Source organism: Oncorhynchus clarkii, chromosome 18, assembly GCF_045791955.1.
Source record: "Oncorhynchus clarkii lewisi isolate Uvic-CL-2024 chromosome 18, UVic_Ocla_1.0, whole genome shotgun sequence".
NCBI classification, from domain to species: Eukaryota; Metazoa; Chordata; class Actinopteri; order Salmoniformes; family Salmonidae; genus Oncorhynchus; species Oncorhynchus clarkii.
Window position 1 is genome coordinate 47,408,405 of NC_092164.1, and position 20,132 is coordinate 47,428,536.

Here is a 20,132-nt window from a genome sequence, read left to right on the forward strand (position 1 = left end):
TCATGAGGTTGCTACAACCTAGCCTATGAATGAATGTTTACAACGTAGGTTCACAGGTCGAGGGAATTTTGAGTAATCAAGGTGACAGACAGTGACACATGCAATACCGCCTTGCACACTCTTGCCTGCATCTAGCTGATCTAGGGCAGCGTTTCCCAAAGTCGGCCCTGGGGCCTCCACTGGGTGCATGTTTTGGTTTTTGCCCTAACACTTTACAGCTGATTCAAATAATCAACTCACCATCAAGCTTTGATGATTTGAATCAGATGTGTTGTGCTAGGGCAAAAACCAAAACGTACACCCACAAGGTGCCCCAGGACCGACTTTGGGAAACTCTGATCTAGGGTGTAATCATGAGTCAAACAGTTGCAAACAAGAGTTTTTATTGGACAAATTCAGGTATGTTTTTCCCCATTACGTTCCATTTGCTTCCGTTTAAGAAACGTTTTGCAACAGAATCGGCACAATGAATACACCCCTGATCACACACAAACACAATTCACTTTCATGCACAAACAATTCCTTCTCGCATCTATCTATGCACTCTACTCCTCTCACCTTTTCCCTTTACTTGGGTACTTCACACATCAGCTGTCTATGAACAGGCAAGCCAAACCTATCTTGACTGCTAACTGCTACACAAAGCCTACATCGTTGTCACATCATAGTTAACATAGCTACTAGCAGGGGAGCAACTTTGGTTTTAGAAGTGGGGGAGACGTTTAAAAAATATATACTCTTTTTTTTATTCAGTAGGATAAACAATCCAAACAGCCTAACCAACCAGTCTCGGAGGTGTCCGCATGGTCCTAAGGCACACTGCTGCCCAGTTTTGTATCACATGCCAATGATAAAACTAGGGGGGGACAAACATGCTTTCAGAATGTGGGGTGGACATGTCCCCCCATTGAAAGTTGCCCCACTGGCTACGAGACCTAAAGCATTAGTAAACCCGCTACAATCATGCAGCACAGTGGAATCAGCAGCAATCAGTTTAGAAGTTGCATGCCACAGTGGCAATACATTTATAAAAAACAAAAGATTACATTGACTTGGAAGAGTTCCCGTGTTGGATAGCCATAGTCAGCTGGCTAACATACACTAGCATTCCTCTCTGTTTGAGCCAGGTGTTTGCGTAGGTTAAACCAACTAGTTGCATTTGACACTAGCTAAGTAAGTGAAAGTAAAAAACAATATACTAAGAAATAGGGCTAGCACTCGCTCTCTCGCTCTTGCTTCTCCTTAATTTAGGAATAAATTAATTTGTTCAAATCAATCAGTCAATCAATCAAATGTATTTATAAAGCCCTTTTTACATCAGCCGATCTCATAAAGTGGTATGCAGAAACCCAGCCTAAAACTCCAAACTGTTCAACTATTGTCTTTCTCTCTCTTTGAATCAACTACTCACCACATTTTATACACTGCAGTGCTATCTAGCTGTAGCTTATGCTTTCAGTACTAGATTCAAATCAAAATCAAATCAAACTTTATTTGCCACATGCGCCGAATACAACAATTGTAAACTTTACCATGAAATGCTTACTTACAAGCCCTTAACAACAGTACAGTTCAAGAAGAAGAAAATATTTACCAGGTAGGCTAAAATAAAAAGTAATAATAAAAAGTAACACAACAAGAATATGAATAACGAGGCTATATACAGGGGGCACCGGTACCGAGTCAGTGTGCAGGGGTACAGGCTAGTTGAGGTAATCTGTACATGAAGGGGGGGGGGGGGGGGGGGTCAATGTAAATTGATGGCGATTTTTATGAATTGTTCAACAGTCTAATGGCTTGGGGGTAGAAGATGTTGAAGAGCCTTTTGGTCCGAGACTTGGCGCTCCCGTACCACTTGCCGTGCGATTGCAGAGAAAACAGTCTATAACTTGGGTGACTGGAGTCTCTGACAATTTTATGGGCTTTCCTCTGACACCGCCTATTATATAGGTCCTGGATGGCAGGAAGCTTAGCCCCAGTGATGTATCTACCCTCTGTAGCGCCTTACGGTCAGATGCCGAGCAGTTGCCATACCAGGCGGTGATGCAACCGGTCAGGATGCTCTCGATGGTGCAGCTGTAGAACCTTTTGAGGATCTGGGGACCCATGTCTCCTGAGGGGGAAAAGGTTTTGCCCTCTTCACGACTGTCTTGGTATGTTTGGACAAAGATAGTTTGTTAGTGATGTGGACACCAAGGTACTTGAAATGCTTGACCCGCTCCATTACAGCCTCGTCAATGTTATTGGGGGCCTGTTCGGCCTGCCTTTTCCTGTAGTCCACGATCCGCTCCTTTGTCTTGCTCACATTGAGGGAGAGGTTGTTGTCCTGGCACCACACTGCCAGTTCTCTGACCTCCTCCCTATAGGCCGTCTCATCGTTGTCGGTGATCAGGCCTACCACTGTTGTGTCGTCAGCAAACTTAAAGATGGTGTTGGAGTCGTGATTGGCCACGCAGTCATGGGTGAACAGGGAGTGCAGGAGGGGACTAAGTACACACCCCTGTGGGGCCCCAGTGTTAAGGATCAGCGTGGCAGACGTGTTGTTGCCTACACTTACCACCTGGGGGCGGCCCGTCAGGAAGTCCAGGATCCAGTTGCAGAGGGAGGTGTTTAGTCTCAGAGTCCTTAGCTTAGTGATGAGCTTCGTGGGCACTATGATGTTGAACGCTGAGCTGTAGCCAATGAACAGCATTCTCACATAGGTGTTCCTTTAGTCCAGTTGAGAAAGGGCAGTGTGGAGTGCGATTGAGATTGCGTCATCTGTGGATCTGTTGGGATTTGTATGTACAGTCACTGTGGGGACAACATCATCAATGCACTTATTGATAAAGCCGATGACTGAGGTGGTGTATTCCTCAATGCCATTGGAGGAATCCCGGAACATATTCCAGTCTGTGCTAGCAAAACAGTCCTGTAGTGCAGCATCCGCATCATCTGACCACTTCTGTAATTGAGCGAATCACTGGTACTTCCTGCTTTAGTTTTTTCTTCTAAGCAGGAATCAGGAGGATATAATTATGGTCAGATTTGCCAAATGGTGGGCGGGGGAGAGCTTTGTACGCATCTCTGTGTGTGGAGTAAAGGTGGTCGAGGATTTCTTCCCCCCTGGTTGCACATGTGACATGCTGGTAAATATTTGGTAAAACTGATTTACGTTTGCCTGCATTAAAGTCCCCAGCCACTAGGAGCGCCGCCTCTGTGTGAGCATTTTCTTCTTTGCTTATGGCCTTATAGAGTTGATTGAGAGCAGTCTTAGTGCCAGCTTCGCTTTGTGGTGGTAAATGGACAGCTATGAATAATACAGATGAGAACTCTCTTGATAGATAGTGTGGTCGACAGCTTATCATAAGGTAATCTACCTCAGTCAAGCAATACCTCGAGACTTCTTTAATATTAGACATCGCGCACCAGCTGTTATTGACAATAAGACACACACCCCCACCCCTCGTCTTACCAGAGGAGAGGTTCTGTTCTGCCGGTGAATGGAAAATCCCGCCAGCTCTATATTGTCCGTTTCTTCGTTCAGCCACGTCTCTGTGAAACATAAGATGTTACAGTTTTTAATGTCCCATTGGTAGGATAATCTTAATAATAGGTCATCAGTTGTATTTTCCAACGATTGCACGTTAGCAAGGAGAATGGAAGGCATTGGGAGTTTGCTCGCTCGCCTCCAGATTCTCAGAAGGATCCCCAATCTGCATTCACTTTTCTGGCGTCTTTTCTTCACGCAAAAGGCGTGGATCTGGTCCTGTTCCAGTGAAAGCAGGATATCCTTTTCGTCAGACTCTTTAAAGTAAAAAGTCCGGGGTGAGTAATTGCTTTTCTGATGTCCAAAAGTTATTTTCGATCATAGGAGACGGTAGCAGCAACATTATATTCACAATAAGTTAAAAAATAAGTTACACAAAACGCAATTTTTTTATTTTTTATTGCACAATTGGTTGGGAGAATGTAAAATGTCAGCCATGTTCTTCGGCGTCATCTTTTCATTCTCTGAACCTTTGATTGGATGGACAACATGTCAGTTCATGCTGCAAAAGCACTGATAGGTTGGAGGACTCCCTCCGGAAGTGGTCATAACCATGAGCCTTTGAGGTCTTGTATTGAAGCCAATGTACCCAGAGGACAGAAGCTAGCTGTCCTCCGGCTACACTATGGTGCTACCCTAGTCCTGCTGAGGCTACTGTAGACCTTCATTGCAAAACATTGTGTTTTAATCAATATATTTAGTATAGTCTTAACTAAAAATTATAACTTTTTAAATGTTTCACTATTTTTATTTTTATGAAATTCACTGAGGAGGATGGTCCTCCCTGTCCTCCTCTGAGGACTGGTGCATTTCTCTGTCTTTATATGTCTATATCATTTTCGTGGACACTCAAGCTACTGTATGTATGTTGCTTGACACTGATAGGAAATCACATGGGACTAAGCAATTCTGTTGACTCTTGTTGCAGAGGTGCTGTGCTGTTCTCACCCTGCCTGCTCCTCTCCTCCTCTCTCTCCCTCCCTCCAACCTCCATGTACTTTCACTTTATCTTACATGGCATGAACAGGGCTATACTCCATACATGTGCCACTGCCACCCCTGGCACCCTGTGCTTCTACACCTGCAATGCTTGCTGTTTGGGGTTTTAGGCTGGGTTTCTGTACAGCACTTTGAGATATCAGCTGATGTACGAAGGGCTATATAAATAAATTTGATTTGATTTTGATTTGGTACGAGCTCAGCAAAAGGGACACAAAAAGACAATAGAGACTCAAACTTGAATTGATGTTCAACAACTCAGACTCGCATCACATGTGGCAAGTACTACAGACTATCACAAACTACAAAGGCAAATCAAGCTGTGTGGTGCCCACTGAATTCTCCCTCCCAGACGAGCTTAATACATTCTATGCTCGCTTTGAGGCAGACAATACCGAGCCATCCAGGAAGACTCTCGCCGTTTCGAGATGACTAGGTGCTTTTGCGCTCAGAGGCTAGTTGCTATGGGTACGACATCGCCAATGCACTTGCTAATGAACTCGCTCACCGAATCAGGGTATTCGTCAATGTTGTTGTTGGACGCAATGCAGAACATATCCCAATTCATGTGATCGAAGCAATCTTGAATCGTGGAATCAGATTGGTCGGACCAGCGTTGAACAGACCTGAGAGCGGAGCTTCCTGTTTTAGTCTCTGTCTATAGCCTGGGAGCAACAAAATGGAGTCGTGGTCAGCTTTTCTGGAAGGAAGGCGGGGAAGGCCTTATATGCGTTGCGGAAGTTAGAATAACAATGATCCAGGGTTTTACCAGCCCTGGTAGCACAATCGATATGCTAATAGAATTTAGGGAGTCTTATTTTCAGATTAGCCTTGTTAAAATCCCCAGCTACAATGAATGCAGCCTCAGGATATGTGGTTTCCAGTTTACACAGAGTAAAATAAAGTTCGTTGAGGGCCATCGATGTGTCTACTTGGGAGGGAATATACGAGGCTGTGATTATAAGCAAAGATAATTCTCTTGGTAGATAATGCGGTCAACATTTGATTGTGAGGAATTCTAAGTCAGGTGAACAGAAGGACTTGAGTTCCTGTATGTTGTTATAATCACACCACATCTCGTTAATCATAAGTCATATCCCCCCGCCCCTGTTCTTACCAGAAAGTTGCTTGTTTCTGTCGGCGTGATGCGTGGAGAAACCAGCTGGCTGTACCGACTCCGATAGCGTGTCTTGAGTGAGCCATGTTCCCGTGAAGCAAAGAACGTTACCGTCTCTGATGTCTCTCTGGAATGCTACCCTTGCTCGGATTTCAGTGTGCTAGGCACACTGGAGCCACTCCAATTTACCTACCACTCCAACAGATCTACGGAAGATGCCATTTTCATAACACATCTGGAGGAAAATATTTTGTGTGAGAATGCTGTTCATTGACTACAGTTCAGCATTCAAAACTATTGTTCCCTCCTAGCCCAGAGCCCTGGGTCTGGACACAACCCTCTGCAACTGGATCCTGGACTTCCTGACTGGCAGACCACAGGCTGTAAGGATTGGCAACAACACGTCCTCCGCACTGACTCTTAACACAGGGCCCCCCAAGGGGTGTGTCCTCAGTCCTCTGCTGTACTCCCTGTTCATCCACGACTGTGTGGCTTTGCATGACACCTACTCCATCATCAAATTTGTAGGCCTGATAACCAACAATGATGAGTTAGCCTATAGGGAAGAGGTAAGTGAACTGGCATCGCAAAACAAAGGAGTTCATTGTTGATTCCAGGAAGCAAAGGAGGGAACATGCCCTGATCCACATCAACGGGACTACAGTATAGAGAGTAACAGGTCTTAAGTCCCTCGGCATCCACATCACAGAGGACTTGTCATTGACCAACAACATCACCACTCTTGTCAAGAGGGTACAACAGCATCTCTACTTCCTACATGCTGACCACACATACATATTATACAATCATTGCATCCACACTGCTAGCGTCTGTGTAGCCAGGCCCTAAAATAAAACCTGGATCTATTTGTGACACTTGACAAGCTGCAAGTCCTGCCTCTCCCATCTCCTCATTGGTTTTTAGGAGCATATACCCACGTGGGTGATTGAACGATGAACTGAGGTCCACACTCCAGTCCAGTTGGTAGTGGTAATGCACCTTAAAGTTGGTTGCCAACTGTCATATAAAGTCCAAAGAAGAAGAAGAAGCATGAAGGAGGAGAGATTACTAGAAACAAACTCGGTTTACCAAGGACAAATTAGCTAGCAACAGCATGCTAACTAGCTAAATTGCCACAAATGTTTAATGCTTTTTGACCTGTCCCTAAATTAATATAGTTGGTTCAGAGCCCCAGGTCCTCCCCAAATACACTCCAATACACATGTAAATATTGAACTTTAAATTGAGCTTTCCTTTATTATACTTATGCTAAAATGTATTATTCTATTCCACTGCCATGCCCTTTATGTTCATATTCTTATATTTTATTGTTTCTTATTGTTGTTGCATTGTTGAGAAGGAACCTGCAATTATGCATTTCGTTGGATTGTGTGTACCATAAAACTCTCCACTTCTCTCTTACTGTTGGTGTTATGGAGGAAGACCATGAGCAGCTGACTTGATGTTGCCAACTAGCATGGTAGAGGAACTGTACAAGGATTTTCTAGACAAGGAGATGTCATTAGGCTACTATAACATATCAGTCTGACAATATTTTGAGAGAGAGGGAGGGCACCGTACAGCGCAAGAGAGGGGGAGTGCGGGAGAGAGACTCTGTCACTAGTACCTTCTTGACACTATGTACTGCTGAAAAGCATACAGAGTGACAACAGTCTTCTCAGTTATTGTAGTTCACAAGGCTGGAAACTTTCAGGCAGCTCTCTCCAAGAGACTGAGAGAGGTTGGGGCCACTCCAGCCACCAACCTCCCAAACATGACCAGACAGCGAGCAAATAAAACGGGTGGAGTCTGGAAAAACAACATTCCATGAATGCTAACAATAGCATGGTGCTGGACTGGACTTTATGCTCTCAGCTAAAGTCCAACCACTAGAGTTCAGATAACAGAGAGAGCCAGAGAGAGAGAGGGAGACAGAGAGACAGGGAGAGGTTGTGGGATCTTGGGTCTACTCACAAACCAAGTATTCACAAAATGGGACAAACACCAAACTGAGACTCTGCATGCAGAATTATGCAAATGTATCCCCAGAGTACAATGTAAAACACAAAATAATACATGCAGACCAGAATTAGGACTATTCCAGCTAATTATCAAAATCGAGAAGATAGCAAATAAATTCTACAACCATCTAAAAGAAAGGGATTCCCAAATCTTCCATAACAAAGCCATCACCTACAGAGAGATGAACCTGGAGAAGAGTCCCCTCAGCCAGCTGGTCCTGGGGCTCTGTTCACAAACACACCCCACAGAGCCCCAGGACAGCAACAAAGTGGGACCCAACCAAATCATGAAAAAATGTAAAGATAATTACTTAACACATGAAAAAGAATCAACCAAAACACAGAGCAAACTGGGATGTTATTTTGCCTTTAACAGAGAGTACACAGTGGCAGAATACCTGACCACTGTGACTGACCCAAACTTAAGGAAGTATAGACTCAGTGAGCATGGCCTTGCTATCGAGAGAGGCCGCCATAGGCAGACCTGGCTCTCAAGAGAAGACAGGCTATGTGCCTACTGCCCACAAAATGAGGTGGAAACCAAGCTGCTCCTCCTCTCACACCCTGATCTGTTTCACTTGTCATGTGATTGTCTCCACCCCCTCCAGGTGTCGCTTATTATCCCTGGTGTATATATCCCTGTGTTTCCTGTTACTTTGTGTCAGTCCGTCTTGTATGTTTTTGAAGTCAACCAGCGTTTTTCCCGTACTCCTGCTTCTATTCTCCCTTGCTAGTCCTCCCGGTTTTTGACCCTTGCCTGTTTTCTGGACTCCGTACCCCGCATGCCTGACCATTCTGCCTGCCCTGACCTCGAGCCTGCCTGCCACTCTGTACCTCTTGGACTGTGATCTGGTTTTGACCTTTGGCCTGTCCACAACCATTCTCTTGCCTACCCCTTTTGGATTATTAATAAATATCAAGACTCAAACCATCTGCTTCCCGTGTCTGCATCTGGGTCTCGCTTTGTGCCCTTATACCTCCTAACCTCCTGCCAAATGGAGGACCATATTAGAGACACATATTTCCATCAGATTACACAGACCCACAAAGAATTTGCAAACAAATTCAATTTTGATAAACTCCCATATCTATTAGGTGAAATACCACAGTGTCACCACAGCAGCAACATGTGTGACCTGTTGCCACAAGAAAAGTAAAGCACAAACACCATTGTAAATGCAACCTATATTTTTATTTTTATTTATTTTCCTTTTCTACTTCAAGTAGTTACACATTGCTACAACACTGTATAATATAACATTTGAAATGTCTACATTCCTTTAAAACTTTTGTTTTAAGTGTGTAATTTTACTGTTAATTTCTGATTGTTTTTTCCCTTGTTTATTTTCCTATTGTTTATTGTCTATTTCAATTGATTTGGCAATATAAACATGTGTTTCCAATGCCAATAAAGCCCATGTAATTGAATTGAGAGAGTGTATCACAGGATTAAAGTCTGCTCGTCTGCTGTGTTTTTGGCAAATCGGAGCTATCAAAGACTCCAGTCACCTAAGTCATAGACTGTTCTCTCTGCTACCACACGGCAATCAGTACTGGAGCGCCATGTCTAGGTCCAAAAGACTTCTTAACAGCTTCTACCCCCAAGCCATAAGACTGCTGAACAACTAATCAAATGACCACCAGACTATTTGCATTGACACCCCCCATTTGTTTTTACACTGCTGCTACTCTCTGTTTATTATCTATGCATAGTCACTTTACCCCTACCTACATATATTAATGACCTGGACTAACCTGTACCCCTGCACATTGACTCGGTACCAGTGCCCCCTGTTTATAGCCTTCTTATTGTTATTTTATTGTGTAACTTTAAAAAAACATTTTTTATTTAACTTTAGTTTATTTAGTAAATATTTTCTTAACTCTATTATCTTAAAACTGCATTGTAGTGCATTTTGCGTGTAACTTATTTTAGTTGTTATTTTTTGAGATAGTAAACATTGTCAATAATAATGAAACACTTAACTACAGGCTGATGTTGGTAGGCCAGGCCTAGTGAAGGCAGGGTGGAGGGCCATCCAATCCTAAAAGGTCACTATGCAGGGGGCTAATGACAGACAAATGGAGTCGTTGAATCACAACCACCACTGACCAGGAGACACAGGAATCTACTGAGAGGGGATGGTGGCCATTCCCCTCACTTACTCACTCTCACACACATGCATGGAAACACACACACACATTTAGTAAAACAACAGTATGCCCCAATCCCTGTTTAATTAACTAGGCAAGTCAGTTAAGAAGACATTCTTATTTACAATGACGGGCTAGGAACAGTGGGTTAACTGCCTTGTTCAGGGGCAGAACGACAGATTTGTACCTTGTCAGCTCTGAGATTTGATCTAGCAACCTTTCAGTTACTGGCCCAACGCTCTAACCACTAGACTACCTGCTGTTACCTGGTGCAGCAGGTGGGTTGCACCTCCCCCAGGTGGGGTGGACGGAGAGGAGTGTGTGTTTTTGTGCATATGTTTGTGAAGGGTATTTGTCCTGTGGAGGTGATAGGGGGAAGGGGTTAGTGTGGTGTGTTAACATCTAAACAGCACAGCTGTAAAAGCTATGCATATAATCTACTTGTATGAGAGAGAGAGAGAGAGAGAGAGAGAGAGAGAACATTCACACCACTAGTCACAGCTTCCCATAACTAGCTGTGACTATACTCTCTGGCTGACTGCTGGCTCCTCATTCCCTACATAGTGCTCAACTTGGATCCTAGTAAATCAAATCAAACTAAGATGCCATGTATTCTGCCACTACATGGATAAAAGCACACATTTTATTTGATGTAAGTGGACATTTTATTTAAATGACCTATTTTTCCTTTCTGCCTCTCTCTTTGCATAAGGGCAAGTCTACGGCTGCTTTGCTTCCCAAATAGCACCCTATTCCATATGGGCCCTGGTCAAAAGTAGTGCAATATGTAGAGAATAGGGTGCCACTTGGGACACTACCGTAGCGTAGGAGCAGTAGCCTGAGTAGTCTATTGTGATTGGCCTTGCATGTGGTACTTTGGGTGTGCAAGCAATAATTGCTTTGGCTAAAACGACATTAATCGTGTTTTGACGACATATAATGCCATTGAAAAGCTTATTGGAATATGAATACAAAAGAAGATTATGTGAACAGGGGGATGTGTGGGCCCGGATAGACTGAGGTGTGGGAAGAGCATGTGTCTGTGGCATAGAGGTGACTAGAATGCAGTGAGTAATGTGACAGACAGAGAGAGAGAGAGGGGAGGGAGAGAGAGAGGAAGGGAGAGAGAGAGAGGGAAGGTGATAGAGATAGGAAGGGGACAGAGAGGGAAGGCGAGGGAGATAGGGGGAGGGATAGAGACAAGAGGAAGAAGAGAGAGGGAAGGCAAGAGAGATAGGGAGGGAAGAGGGTGGGAAAGCGAGGGAGATAGGGAGGGGAGAGGGTGGGGGGGTGAGATAATGAGTACAGTGCCTTATCTGTACTTAAAAGTAATTCCTCTTTTTGTTCTAGCAGAGTAATATAAACATATCTATACATCCTTGTTTTTGCATGTAGATAATCTATCATTAACTCCATCTCAGATAAGAAACACATTTATGGGTCATTTCTTAAATGGTCACTTCTTAGATGCAATTCACCTATAGGCATTGCGAGAATGCTTAATTTTATAAGTATATAGAAAATATGTTACAATCTGATGTATTCGAAATAGACATGAGAGAGACTTTCACAATTTTCACAAGTCTATATTATAAACCTAAAATAACGTGCATTGTCTGAATATAAGATTTTGAGCTTCTTGATATTTGAGTCTCTTTGCTCCGATTGGATCCACTAGAATCCTCAGAAGACAAGACAAGGCCAAATGAATAAGAGTCTAAATTTACCAGGTTATTACGCCATGCAGCCCAGGCAGGTTCGAGCAGTACATGCTGATCCACACTTGACTTGACACCATTCAGCCAATCAACAGGGAACTGGAGGACAAATGTTTCTCCCCTCAACACCTGTGAAAAGACACTAAACTCAGGCCAAAGGCCCCCAATTTGTAGGTCCTATTATAAAACTCCCATTGACCTTAAGCCATTACAACACTGGGGTCAATGCACGAGCAAAAACAAAAAAGGTTCATTCAAAAAACCTGCCTCCAACGCCGTATTTGGACATAGCTTAGCAAATCAAATCAAATGTTATTTTTCACATGCTACGTAACACATACATTTGGATTTGATTCAGCATATCAAGTGCAGCTATGTTAGTAGGTTGATAGTGTAACAGGCCCTATGTCAGTGCAAGACCTTGCAGATCCGGCCATAGACAGCAGGGTGTCTGACTGAGTTGGGGGATGGGGTGGGGCATTCATTTGCATTGTAAATAATGACAATGTCAGTTTAGAAGAGGGCACTCCCTTTAAATCTACTGAGCTAGTTATGTTGCACCCAAACAGACAGATCAGAGTAGACCATCCTCCTCAGTGTCGTCTCCTCAACCCCGGAACAGAACAGAGCACAATGGCCTAGCTGCTGAATAGACAGAGAGGCTGGGAGTCTGGCCGACTCTGGGGCCCAAGAATAGGACACATTCTTCAGCACAAAAGGGTGTGTGTGTGTGTGTGTGTGTGTGTGTGTGTGTGTGTGCGTGCGCGTGTGTGTGTTTCAACATCAGTGGATGCCATGTCTCTGCAGAGAGGTCTTGACTCTTTGGACTCTCCACTGTGATATAAGAGAAGTAAGTTATGATGAGGGGAGTACGAGCATCAATCGCTCTGTGAACAGAGGGAGAGAGAGAGAGAGAGAGAGAGAGAGAGAGAGAGAGAGAGAGAGAGAGTGAAGGAGACCGAGAGGAGAGAATGAGCACCCAGCCATTGTGCCTGTAAATTAGACAGTCACTCTCTACTTCTATGGTTTCCGTTCAACCATCTTCTTCTATGGTTTTTGTTTCTGTTCAACCATGGTGTGCTGAGCTGAATGAGGTGTCATGTCATTAGCACCAGTTTCATGCCAGCAGGCTCTCTCTCTTTGGGGGGGTTGCTGTTCACATGCATATGTATCACCAGGCCCTGTCTCTCTGCAACAAAACATTTGCATAGCACGCACCAGAGCCTACCGTTGTCTGTCTCTAATAGCCAGCTCTGATTGATTCTGTGACTGTAATCTGAAATGAATAGTGAAATTAATCAGTAATTTGTCATTCATATTGTATTTCGAAAACATACTGTAGGCCTCAATGAAACCAGACTCTAATTTGTAACATAGAGAATGTTGTAAAACATGAAATACATTTGTTGATGAAAGTATTATGCATATGATAATGATTATTGTTGACATACATACCAGTGTCATAACAATGTAGTAGCCTATTGGGGGGTTTGTACAACATACTCTCTGCTCTCTGTTGACACCATATCCTTTACTAGCCACAATAATTGTCCCCTAGGAGGCTACAAAATGTATGAGGCCACATCAAATGCGTGTTATACAAAGGAGTCGTAGGCTACCTAACGCCAACATTTAAGAACATGTCAGGAGCAGTTAATGAATTGTCCAACGTTCGCTAAGTCTGTACTAGGGTCACAAACCGAGCCAATCGGAACAAAGGATACAGAGACGACAGTAGCTCCACCTCTCCCTCTTTCCTTCTCCGCTGGTTGGTTTATACATATATATAATCCCGGAGCTGACCCAGAAAAGTAACTCTGGTGACGGATTCTCGCTCGCCTCACAGTGCACTAGAGAGCACCGATCGTTTTAATTCGATGAAATACATGTATTTGGCGCATCGCCTTTGGAAGTAAAGACGGAGATCCAATAGCAGAAAGAGAACGAGAGAACTTCAGAGCAGGGCCATTTAGCTGGTAAGTGTTGTCTTGTGAGGGGGGCATTCGTTGCAGAGAGAGAGACTGTCCTATTACTGAGGGGAAGGTAGGAGAACCATTGTTCGTCTTATTTACGGTTTCTTACATTACCGATTGTTCATATGCCGGCTATAGTGCATAGTGACACTGTATGATAAATTACTAAACGATTGAACTGTATATATTGCCAGACCGAGTTTATTTAAACCGGATTATTATTTTTGTTGTAATGTGGTATCAAAAGTATTTACTGTTCAATGAAATATGGCCCCTATGCAAATACCTAGAATACACGGGTAAATTGAAGCGTAAAAATGTAGATATAGTGTGTAATAATTCACCTACAAAAAATATATTGATCATTCTTTGTTGCTCCCCTTTTAGCCTTTTGCAAAATGTGACATAGACGGAATGAATGTTAAAATGCCTAAACGTTCACGCTTGCATAGCCCAAACACAATTGTATGGATTTTGTTCCGCTGTTGACCATACATACCCTGTTGACCATTCTCTCTAAATGATTGTGGGTTTAGAAACAATGTTGCATCGGATCGTAGTTTTTTTTATTTGTATAGATAAAGCACAAAGAGGTTTGAACGGAAACCTGAGCGCCAGGGGCACTGGAGTTCATTTCTGGGGGAAAGAGAAGAAAGAAACACGACATGCTTTGTTTTCAAGCAGACAGTGAAAAGACAGAGCCACACTCCTATGGTATCCAATGGATCAACCATCATATTGTGTTTATGCGGTGATAGAGACATGTACGTTATTAAGAATGTCATTAATTGTTTTACCTTGCGTAATTGTGGGTGGGGAAATTATGCGTTGTTGTGCCATTTTAACTCTGGTGTTACAGAGATGGCACAAATACAGATTCCGTTTTGAATTAATAAATCGTAGGGTGTTGTCTTTAATTTTTATTTCCATTGTATTTTTCCTATAAGCACAGATCGTAATGACCATCTTGTCCATTTATCACTGCTTGTGCCTAACGAAATGTTTGTAAACGTTGGTTTCCTTTCGCGCGGATGCTCTCGCTATCATTTTGCATGTAGTACCTTATTTATTACTATGTATCTACCGATTAAAATTCGACATGCGCTCTTCTGCGTCCGTTCAACGACAAAGGTATGACTGGTATTTCCGATCGTGTAATAGGCTACATACTGGCAGCGGATACAGGCAGTAAGTAGGCTATGCGTAATGTTGCTGTGGTCGAAATGATGGTTAAACAATCGAAAGTGTAAATGGCCCCCAAACGTCATCTGAATAGATTACTGACTCAACACTGTTTGAATCACTCATAGTACACTGTCTTATCTCTATGGAATCACTCACTGTTAAAAGTCATGGCATGGGGTAGTGCTGGGAATTTTATGTTCTCCGGGAGCTGTGTCTCTCAGATTGATCTGATGAACTAGGCAGACACCTAGTCAGTTGTACAACTGAATGCATTCAACCGAAATGTGTCTTCCACATTTAACCCAACCCCTCTGAATCAGAAAGATCCAGGGTTGCCTTAATTGAGGTCATCGGTGCCCCGGGAGCAGTTGTTGTTGGGGGTTAACTGCTTTGTTCATGGGAAGAACGGAAGATTTTTCCACCTTGTTGGCTCAGGGATTCGAACCATCGACCTTTCAGTTACTGCCCCGGTACTTTTAACCGCTGTATGTTTATCAGTGCTTCCCAAACCTCTCTTTGGTTCATCTATTCGACTACTAGCACGCCTGATTCTTTCGCAACTAAAAGGCTCTGGACTGAAGCACCGCTAACAACAACATTGCTCCTCCTCCTCCGCAGGGTGACAGTAAAGGTTTCCTTGTAAATGTTCTTATACAGAGTCATCATCATAACTAACATAAACATTGTCCTTCCTCCTGCAGGGTGATAGAGAAACCATGGCAGACCACATGATGATGCCCATGTCCCACGGCCCTGCGACGGCCCTCCATGGCTACAGGATGGGGGGAATGGGTGGCCCTCCACAGCACGCCGTGCCGCAACCCGGCCTCCGCACCCTTCCCAACGGCCAGGTCATGCACTACGGCCGGGTGCCGCAGACCTCAATGGAGGCCGCCATGAGGCAGCGGCCCGGTCTGGGGATGGTGGGGCCGGCTGGGATGAGCGGTCAGGTGAATGGCCAGGTCAATGGAGCACAGATGGGAGGACACCATCACCAGATGAACCAGATGATGTATAACCAACAGCATCAACAACAACAGCCACATCAACAACAACAGCAGCACCACCACATGCAGCAGCAGCACCCTCAGTCTCAACCCCAGCACCCCCAGCAACAGTACCACCCCAGTGGGCTCACCTCCCAGCAGCTCATGGCCTCCATGCACCTCCAGAAACTCAACACCCAGTACCACGGACATCCACTGGGGCCGGTCCAGGGCCATCACCTGGCCAACGGGGCCCAGTACAGAGTAGGGCCAGGCCAGCTGGCCAGCATGCAGCACATGGGTCAGGGTGGGCCAGGTATGGTGCTGGGACAGAATATGGACATAGACCTGATAGATGAGGAGGTTCTGACAGCGCTGGTGTTGGAGCTGGGTCTGGACCGGGTTCAGGAGCTCCCAGAACTGTTCCTGTGTCAGAACGAGTTTGACTTCATCCCTGACTTTGTTAATATGAAACAGCAGCCGAGCACCGTGAGCTGCTGAGAGATACACAACAGTCAGACGAAGAAAGACGCTGTAAAAACAGGCCGGCGCCCAGAGAAAGACTGAACCACAGACTAGACTAGCCACAGTAGCACACACAAGAGGAGACACGCAGACTATTGTTTCAGTTCTCTCTGTGTGAGTTTAGGCTATCTATCTGTGACCATGTATAGTAGATCTACAGAACACACTGACCTACCTGTGAATAGTAGGCCTACCTGTTGGTTTAAGATGAATTGTAAGGACAGAAAGAGAGGAGAGGAAACGAAAGCTTCCTCTGCATCAGGCTGGCCAGCATCAGTGTCGGTGAGAGCTGAGCTCAGTCAGCCTGGCCACAGGGTGGCGCTCTCTCTGGCGCAGTGGCCTCTGTCGATTCTGTACTGCCTTCCGTCCTGCCTCTGGGCTGCCACCCATGCCCTAGTGTCAATATGTGTGCTGAGGCCTGAGGGATGAATGTAGACTCATTCAGCAGGACAGGAAGACGAGACAGACAAGCTGAGACAATACAAAGACTAGCTTCACCTGAGACTACTAGATTTGATCTATGGCTTTTAGAAATGTATTTATTTATGAATTTACCCAACCAAGTAGCTAGCGGACATTTGACAAATTGAGTTGGTCGTCTGATTATGAATTAGGCTGTTGGGGGGGAAAGAGTTGTTCAAAAATATGCCTAACTTTATTGTGTGTATGTTGAAGGCTGGTTCTTCAAAACAGGCTTGGAGGATTCCTTCCTCGTTACCTTACCATTTCCTTTAGTAAGAGCCTGAGAGAGAGAATGGGCCAATGGGGTTAGATTTTCTTGGGTGGTGGGGGTTTATTAGTCTCTGATTGGTTAGGAATTAACTGTGTTACCCTGGCAATCTGGTTCCTCTCCCTGACATAATCTGATCACATAATCAGAACAACATTATAATTATCATTAAAACTTGTTTCCTTGAATCTTACATGTCCGCAGTTTCTCTATTTCCTACTGCTGAATTAAATCTGATCAAATCACTGGCGAAGTAGTGCTGCACATACAGAGTAGCATCTCTATAGCAAGAGAACAGAGAACAGACCCTGCCCTGCATGTCTTAAAATATTCCAGCTTCTACCTTCAAACAGTTAGATGCTCTCGTTCGGTAGAGTCTCAATGACTACTTTACACTCTACTTCTACTGGTGGTCGTTGCGGCAAGGGAATACACTGAATAGTATTTAAGGAACAACACACAAAACATAACAGCGGGCTATTTACTCTACATACAGTATCTGTGAGTGTGGCACAGAAGGTAAGGCAGGGGGAAAACCAGAACCTCTCTCAGTCGCAGGTCATTCTGAGTCATATAACTCACTTTAGACTTTGAACAGCACTGGCAGTTAAAAGACGTAAACACAAAGTGTTGGATTGTGAGAAGTACAGTAACCTAGTGCTCTATCTGGGGTGAATCCTAACTTCCACCAAATGTGTACTTAGTCATGCATTGATATCAATGGGTGACCAAGTGAACATTTGACTTTAGTAGGAGTTAGGATTTGCCCTTCTGTGAACATCCTGAGTGTGTAAGCCTGCCAGGTAATTCTTGAGGGTAGTGACTGGGTTTGGTCCTCTAACCTAACCTTGGCCAATGTGCTGACTGGGTATGTAGGCTAGGACAGTGGAGGCTGCTTCAACTGCCTTGAACTGTGAACAGCGTTCATTAGTCCATTCTGTGGACACAGCATAGTGCTAGGCACTACTCCAGCAGTACTTGGTTGGTTTAATCATTGTTTAAAGCTGCCTCTCTTTACCTGTGGAATTGATTTCATTACCAAAGGTCCAAACCCAATAGTGCAGAGCAACACACACACAGACATGCACACATACACGCCCTCACACATGCACGCCCTCACACACAGGTTGGTTGCTGTTTCCATAGATTAGCTTACTCAACTGGTTCTTTCCTGATTAGATTTAAATCACTCGTTCACACACGCTTGTCTTAATTGAGGTCATCCAGCATCACAGCCCCAATAACTTGGTAATTAGAAAACTTGGCACTCAAAGGTAGTGTGCACTATATAGGGAACAGGGTGCCATTTTGGAAGTACCCTTGGTAATTAGAAAACGTTCTATTTCTGTGGTGGTGCAGTGTTTTCCCCCCCTGCCCACTGTGCATAATGAGTTTTTGGCAAGGTTACTGCTTTGCTCCAGTGACTAGTACGAGAACTTCCTGTCCTGTTCTGTTGTTGAGCTATTTGTGGAGTTGTCAGAACAGAGAGGTTGGAGGAGCAGTGAGGTTGAAGAGAGGATTGGGGGAAGGGGAAAGCTTCCCTCTGTAATGCATTGTGGTAATCTGTTCCAATACCAGAGCTACACTCACTGGTGTCTCAGCTCTTTTTCTAGCCTGGAATCTAAAGGGAATATCGCTCTATTTCACTATAGCTTCACTTCACTGTACTTCACTTCACTATTTGCACAAAGTGCAAATATTCAGTTTGGATTCCAGGCTACTCTTAACCCTGTCTCGCCCCTGGAGACCTGCCATTTTGCAGAGCTCTGAGCACAAACATACAATGGACAACAGAAAGTACACTCATCATTGCAAAGGCCGAAACCCCAACCATATCGGGTCATTTCTTGTGGTCGGGTTATCTGTTACCAGTCTATTTATGTATAACTTGGACTTAGATCTGGGACCAGGTTATTTAGGGCAGTTTCACAACCCCTTATGAAAAAATGATCTATTACAATCTGAAAATAATATTTGTCTTTGTCTTTTAAGCCTTAGAGAGGGTGTAGCCTCTCAAAGTCATTTGATTACAGCTATATCAATAATATTTCAGACTTCTAATGTATGGTGTCTTTGTACTGTAGAATGTAGGTAAAGTTGACATAATTAAGGTACTTTTCAAAAAACATTGTCAGATGTAATTGTTGAATGGCTGATGGCTGATGTTGATGTGTTGAATGACAAGAGATGAGGGTTTATCATCCATTTTGACAATTGGGAGTGTTGATATAAATAGGTTGCAGGGTAAAACCAGACTTAATGCTGGGCTAACCATTAAGTGCAGCATTCAGTCTGGATTACCCAGGCTAACAAACAGTTTCATTATATCAAGGGTTTGGGTACAGGACAGGCCTGAAGCTTTAAGACCTAGTAGATTGCATGTGAACATTGTGAAAAGAGATGTGATGTCACCACTTTTCCACACATCCGCTGAGAATGTACAGCAGAACGGAATGCATTGTGGGAAGTGAAGTCTTAAAATGGTGGATACATTTGTGAGATTGTATTGTAAAATCCTTGTTCCAAATTGCACCACTTCATTTGGGGTTAACCCCCCACCTCCCAACCCCCAAAGGTTTTTTTTTAATGTTATTGATTCTATTTTAAGAAAATGTATTTATTTTCAACAACAATAAAATATTTATTTAAAGAACTGGCCAGAGTATGGAGTGTTTTCTAACATGTTTCTGTATCTGCACCGCTCTATGATATCCTTTGAATACCCCGTGCATCCTTTGAATACCCCATGCAACCTTTGAATACCCCATGCATCCTTTGAATACCTCATGCATCCTTTGAATACCCCATGCATCCTTTGAATACCTCATGCATCCTTTGAATACCCCATGCATCCTTTGAATACCTCATGCATCCTTTGAATACCCCATGCATCCTTTGAATACCCCATGCATCCTTTGAATACCTCATGCATCCTTTGAATACCCCATGCATCCTTTGAATACCTCATGCATCCCTTGAATACCCCATGCATCCTTTGAATACCTCATGCATCCTTTGAATACCTCATGCATCCTTTGAATACCCCATGCATCCTTTGAATACCTCATGCATCCTTTGAATACCTCATGCATCCTTTGAATACCTCATGCATCCTTTGAATACCCCATGCATCCTTTGAATACCTCATGCATCCTTTGAATACCCCATGCATCCTTTGAATACCTCATGTGTGAC

The 20,132-nt window shown here is 43.9% G+C and overlaps 1 protein-coding gene and 1 long non-coding RNA gene across 2 annotated transcripts in view; one reads left to right on the plus strand and one right to left on the minus strand.

Moving 5' to 3' along the window:
- LOC139373583 (uncharacterized) overlaps nucleotides 1-13,128 on the minus strand; it is a 68,622-nt gene extending 55,494 nt beyond the window's left edge. Inside the window, exons 1-2 of the long non-coding RNA XR_011627588.1 lie at nucleotides 12,994-13,128; nucleotides 3,455-3,534 (exon numbers count right to left, since the gene is read on the minus strand). This is a non-coding gene — a long non-coding RNA (uncharacterized lncRNA). The remainder of the gene's footprint in view (nucleotides 1-3,454; nucleotides 3,535-12,993) is intronic.
- A 183-nt stretch (nucleotides 13,129-13,311) lies between these two features.
- On the plus strand, nucleotides 13,312-19,590 carry LOC139373584 (cbp/p300-interacting transactivator 3-like). Its single transcript, XM_071114252.1, has 2 exons — nucleotides 13,312-13,514; nucleotides 15,398-19,590. Exon 2 carries the CDS (start codon nucleotides 15,413-15,415, stop codon nucleotides 16,181-16,183), a length of 771 nt encoding a protein of 256 aa, XP_070970353.1. The 5' UTR covers nucleotides 13,312-13,514; nucleotides 15,398-15,412; the 3' UTR covers nucleotides 16,184-19,590.
- The last annotated feature ends 542 nt before the right edge of the window (nucleotides 19,591-20,132 follow it).